Genomic DNA, 6000 nt, shown 5'->3' on the forward strand with positions numbered 1-6000 from the left:
GATATGAGGGGAGAGAAGCATTCTATAATCTTATGATTAGGTCTCAGCCTTTTAGTGGGTTATACCTCTGGGCTCTGACCTTCACTAGTGCGTCTCAACTTCTTTTCCCACGTTAGATGATACATAAAGGCTAGCGGGGGCTGGACTTGGAGTTTTCTCTTCCCATATGTTGGTTACCAGTTGCTGTTGAGTTGATTCCGCCTCATAGCAACCCTATAGGACAGGGTAGAACTGCCCCATAGGGTTTCCAAGGAGTGCCTGGTAGGTTTGAACCGCCGACCTATTGGTTAGCAGCCGTAGTTCTTAACCACTATGCCACCGAGGTTTCCACATGTTGGTTAGGTTCTGGTAAAGTAGTTTCCTGTGCAGGTAGGCCTTTGTTAAAGAGAACAGAATGCTCTGAGTTATTTCAAAACGGTTAACTTCTCTCTCTCCCTGCCGGGAAACATGAGGTGATTTCCCCCCACCCCGATCTTTATTTTGAGAACACGATGGGGCTTCTGGAGGGTAAAACTCAAGATAGTGTGGGGCTCCCCTAAGGCAGACCCCCCAGGAGTTCTCTTAAGCCATTTCACTCTTGGTATCCAGTCAGTTACTGTCTGTATTTCTACCAGTTGCTGGCTCCAGTGGCTGTTTCTGTTCCTCGTAAGCTGTGATTCTCTGTAAATGCCTTTCCTTCAAGTTTTTGGGGTGGCAGTTTGCTTTGTGACCTCAGTTCTCTGCTGGGTCTAAGAAGAGTTACTGATTTTCAGTTTGTTCAGTTTTTTTTTGTTGTTGTTGTTCTTGTTATTTTGAGGATAGGAGTAACAACTTCTAGGCCCTTTACATGTTGGACCAGAAACTGGAAGTCCGCTCAGTCACTTTTTATGGAACCCACTGTGCCTGGTGCTGAAAAGACAGAGATCGACACAGTGGGAGAGAGGTTGGATTAAAGGACTTCAAATATTCCATTATGTCTGTGGTTGAAATTTCTGACTTGCTTCAGTTTCCTTTGCCTTTATAAGAATATGGTGCTCTGATTTTTGTATTATTTGCCCTGTCTTTTAAACATTTCAGCGTTTTACCATCACATTTCTTCTGTGGAGTACTACTTCATATTACTCTCTGAAAGAGTGCAGACCTTTGATATCATGCATATGACAGTATTTTTTTTTTCCTACCTTTGAACATAAAGGTTAAAGTTGAATGTGGAGCCAAATGCATTTCATGGAATAATGTTGATTTTTCAAGGGAAACATTTAATTCCGGGTTGACATACATACATTTTCAAATTTTAAGATTTATCAGGAAGTTTCATGAGAGAACACAATGCTTATTAAATGTGAGGTGACATTATTTATTAATGTTGTTGAAAGTTTATTGCACTTAAAGTATACGTGGAAGAGTGTGGTTCTAAAATTGTATTTTTTTTCCCCTGAGGGAAGTTATAGTTTCTGTATACTTAGATATTGAATCTCCAACTTTAATGTTTGTAGATTGACCGTGTATCTGGAGTAATTTTATTGCTGCCTGTAGAGATCAGATAGTACCAGGAGAAACACAGGTGCCAAGAACAACGTGTGCAGATTTGGAGGTGATATTGAGGTCTCTGCACATTTCAGCCCACCGAGTAAGGCCAGCTGTTCATGTGTTTCATGTCTAGGTTTGGAATTCACCCAGTTGCAGGCCGGATGCCTGGTCAGCTTAACGTGCTGCTGGCTGAGGCTGGGGTGCCATATGATATTGTGTTGGAGATGGATGAGATCAACCATGATTTCCCAGGTAAGTGTTGAGGGCAATGGTGAAGTTTAAATATTCTTAGTGTGAATAGAGCAATACCAGACTTAGGATACAAACCTTGGGGTCAGTGAAGACCTTCCAGTCAGATAAAGAATACCTGCATATCGTGTAATATGCAGTTAAAATTAAATAAGTGAAAGACAGTATTGAATAAGGTGCAAAAGATTTGTAGGCAGCATGGCTAAATTTTGTTTCTCTGAGAAGATCTGGAGGACTGGTGAGCTCCTGGGAAGCAGTGCAGTACAGCTTAGTGTAACGGTGAGATTGAGACTCTGAGTAGACCTGGATTTGGAACCTAACTGCTGACTCTTACTAGCTAGTAACCTTAAACTTGGTATTCAACCTCAGTTTCCTCATTTATAAAATTGCTTCTGTTGATAATTTAGCATCTGAGACCTGCTAGTATCTAGATTTTAGTGGTTTCCAGTTGTACCAGTTCATGTTCAATGTAGTAGGTTTTTTTTTTTTAATTGACAGGACTTCAGTAGATTTAAAAAAGAAAACAAAAAACCCAAACCCATTGCCGTTGAGTTGAATCTGACTCATAGCAACCCTATAGTACAGAGCAGAACTGCTCCATAGGGTTTCCAAGGAGCACCTGGTGGATTTGTACTGTGGACCGTTTGGTTAGCAGCCGAACTCTTAACCACTATGCCACTAGGGTTTCCATCAGTAGATAAGATGCTGTAATTTATGGCTGTCATTGGGTAGATGTTGAATGCTAATGACGTTTGGCTCAAGATCATGTTTGTTCCCTCTGGCAAGTATCCACTGTAAACTTAAAAAAATGATTGTTTATTATAGAAAATAATGAAATCGTGTGCATGTCTAGATTCACATGGCATTTTTGGCAAAGCTCTAAGGTAGTTTATATGATAGTCCTTATAGATAGGATTTAGTCCATTTAATTTTGTGCCCCTTTTCAAATTTCACAGCTAAATTATGTGTGAAATAGTCAGTTCCAGGAATTAGGGACACAGCTTGAAGACAGTAGAGACTCATAGACCATTGTCTTTTAAACATGGTGGGCATCTTAAGTGGTCATTATAAAAGTTGAAAATGGGATGTAAATCTCATAAAAATAGTACAACTGGCAAGGTCATTTTTGAATAATAAAAGCTGTAAATTCAGACTCGGTAGATCTGCTTGTGGGGGAAAGCATAATAGCACAGACAATGCTCACGTTCACATGTAGGACCTACTGCTTTTTAGCTGTGTGACATTGGCTAAGTTGTCTTCGATAGAGCTCTTTGTACCGTGTACCAGTGAGTGTCCTATAAATATTATTTTTTGTTGTTAAAATTATAATGTTGGATGACTGTAATTTGTCTGAAAAGAAGTGAAAGTGATCCATTTGAGTTTTACATTTTCTCTTTTTTTCTCTTACTGTGTAGACACTGATTTGGTCCTGGTAATTGGAGCTAATGACACTGTTAATTCAGCAGCTCAAGAAGACCCCAACTCTATTATTGCAGGCATGCCAGTCCTCGAGGTCTGGAAATCCAAGCAGGTAAAGTTGCTGACTTGTATTTTGCTCTAATAGTCAGATTACTTAAAATACATACATAGAACTTTCGTTGATTACTTGATGGGAAATTATGATGCCTTTTAGGAGGCCCAGCAAGTTAAAGGATGTTTAGGACTTAGTTCCCCTATGTCCAAACGATCCCTGGTTGCACAGTGGTTAATGTGTTCAACTGCCAACCAAAGGTCGGCGGTTTGAACCCACCAGCTGCCTATGGGAGAAAGATGTGACAGTCCTCTTCCGTAAAGATTACAGCCTTGGAAACCCTGTGGGGCAGTTCTACTCTGTCCTATAGGGTTACTATGAGTCGGAATCTACTCAACGGCAACGGTTTTTTTTTCCGTATGTTCAGCTTCTCTCTGTTCTGTGGCTATCAGATAAACTGAGTGAATGTGCCCTGGTCACATGTAGAACCAATAAGATTATGTGACTGGATTAACAGAATCTTTAATCACAGCTGAAAAAAGGCTAAATGCCAGATCCAGTCCAGTGAAACTGATGGCTTCCTTCTGGGGCAGTGAGTCTGCATCACCGCCTTCGTATACGAAAATGAGCGTATTTCTTTCATTTATTTTTTTGAAAGGGAATTTGTATGTCCTTATGAAGTGCCTCTCAGAAAGGTGATTTAGAAACCCAAATAATAACTTAATGCATAGGCAAGTGAGCTTTGCTCACACACGTTACTTCTGAAAAAGCTAATTACTAGATTTCAGAGAACATGAAGGCTTGTGAATTTTCCTCTGCTCCAGCAGTGGGCACATCTCTTTACCACTCCTAGGTCGTGTCTACATTTTAAAAATCATAATAACATAATGTATATTTCCCCTTTAGTTTGGTTTCTCTTTATTATAAATATGGTGAGTTTAAAACTTCTGACAGTATTTGTGGTAAGGGAGTAGATATGAAATAACTCGTGTATATAAAAAATCATTGCCTCATTTATCAGTATTTGGAAGTTCACAGAGTACATAACTACGAATGTTGTGTAAGGCAGGGATGAATTTGCACTGGTTCCATTTCTGGATAGAAGATCATAGGTTTTTCATTTCATTAAGGCTGGACTTAATAGTCAGTATGACAACGATATCTGTAATATGTGTAATTGTAAGTGTATATATCAGTATTATGGATTGACCTATACCTTCTGTTTTGCTTTATAGGAGCATATAGTTTGTCATTAGCTCCGTCCTTGTGAGGGGCTGGATTGCTCTTTGTTTCCAATGGGCTTTTGTCCTGGAACTTTATAATACACTTTGTAAAGTGACAGAGTAGGAAACATGGCCTGTTTTCCCACGCAGTTACATATATTTTAGTATTTAAAAAAAAAAAAAAAAAAGTGGAAGCTTTTGCATTAAGTCTGTTCTCTTTAGCACATTCATAGAAAGATGTTTATTTTTCAAATCAGAAAATGTTACACATAGTTTTTCTAGAGAAAGGCCCTGAGAAGAAAATAATCACTTGTAATATCATCATTTAGAGATAACTGTTGTTAACATGTTTGTTTCTCTAATGGATAGAAGGATATGGACACATTTTAAAAAAATGAAGTTAATACAGTGTAAACATGCATTTAAAAATACTCCTTGTGTATTTTAAAAGTCTGTATTACATAATTAGGAGTGGTACCTACCTTGTTCAAAGTGAGCACAGTATTTGAGTGCCTATCGCATCCTAACCAGGTCTGCAAAATACATTCTCTCACTTATTCTTTGGTTCCTAGGTCATTGTTATGAAGAGGTCTTTGGGTGTTGGCTATGCTGCAGTGGACAATCCAATCTTCTACAAACCTAACACCGCCATGCTTCTAGGCGATGCCAAGAAGACATGTGATGCACTGCAGTCAAAAATTAGAGAATCCTACCAGAAATAACTATGAAAGGCCAAGCCATTGTCTAACAAAGCCACCTCTTCAATTGTGTGAACACCCAAATAATGTATACAGTGTACATGGCTGATATGCATCTGTAGGAGAACTCTTGGAAGAATAGGAGGAGTCTGAAGAAAGCAAAGCCAATAAAGGAGTTTTTTCAAGATCAGTGATCCCCCAGTCTTAAATAGGGATTGAATGTTCTCAATGTCTTTCTGTGCTCTGAATCAAAAATATTTTATAAAAGGAGAAAAATACAGCCTCATTTTAGATGCAATCTAGTTGGTTTTTTGTTTTTTTTTTTAATTTCTCCTCAGCCAGCAATGTTTTCAGAAATTAAATGTTCAGGATTTCAGGACTTAGATTATACACGGGTTTGAAAAATCTAACACAATGTAAACATTACATGCACCTGCATCTGTTTATGGTTTTTCACCAAATGGAGCTAATTTGAAACTTTTTTGACTCCTGAGCTGTCTTCTTGCAATTTAACCATAGTTGTATCATATCAAATTGGTTTCAAGTTTCAAATATGTACTTCAGAATCTAGATTTCAGGAGTATATTTTATTACTTCTATTTTAATACATTAAAGGACTAGATAACCTTTCAGAGATGCTGGAAACAATTAAATCATTCTTTGAATTTTCATTAGCACACCAATGAAAGATGTAATTTGAAATCATTATTAGTTGTTTTTTTGAAAACACCATTTCCAATAAGAGATCTTATCTTAAATTTCAATTTATGTGTATAGTGCTGTTTTATTAAGTACACTTGAGTGGAATTCAAATATTTGACTAATAAAATGATTCATCATACTTACAGAG

General features: G+C 37.9%; 1 protein-coding gene across 2 annotated transcripts in view; it reads left to right on the forward strand.

The window, feature by feature from the left end:
• NNT (nicotinamide nucleotide transhydrogenase) overlaps positions 1 to 5448 on the forward strand; it is a 124852-nt gene extending 119404 nt beyond the window's left edge. For both annotated transcript variants that reach the window (XM_010588132.2, XM_064271802.1), the window contains exons 20-22: positions 1643 to 1761; positions 3174 to 3289; positions 5025 to 5448. In XM_010588132.2, the coding sequence (XP_010586434.1) occupies positions 1643 to 1761; positions 3174 to 3289; positions 5025 to 5174 (385 nt within the window). In that variant the 3' untranslated portion in view covers positions 5175 to 5448. The remainder of the gene's footprint in view (positions 1 to 1642; positions 1762 to 3173; positions 3290 to 5024) is intronic.
• Positions 5449 to 6000: the final 552 nt, after the last annotated feature.

This window comes from Loxodonta africana, chromosome 2 (genome assembly GCF_030014295.1).
Source record: "Loxodonta africana isolate mLoxAfr1 chromosome 2, mLoxAfr1.hap2, whole genome shotgun sequence".
Lineage (NCBI taxonomy): Eukaryota > Metazoa > Chordata > Mammalia > Proboscidea > Elephantidae > Loxodonta > Loxodonta africana.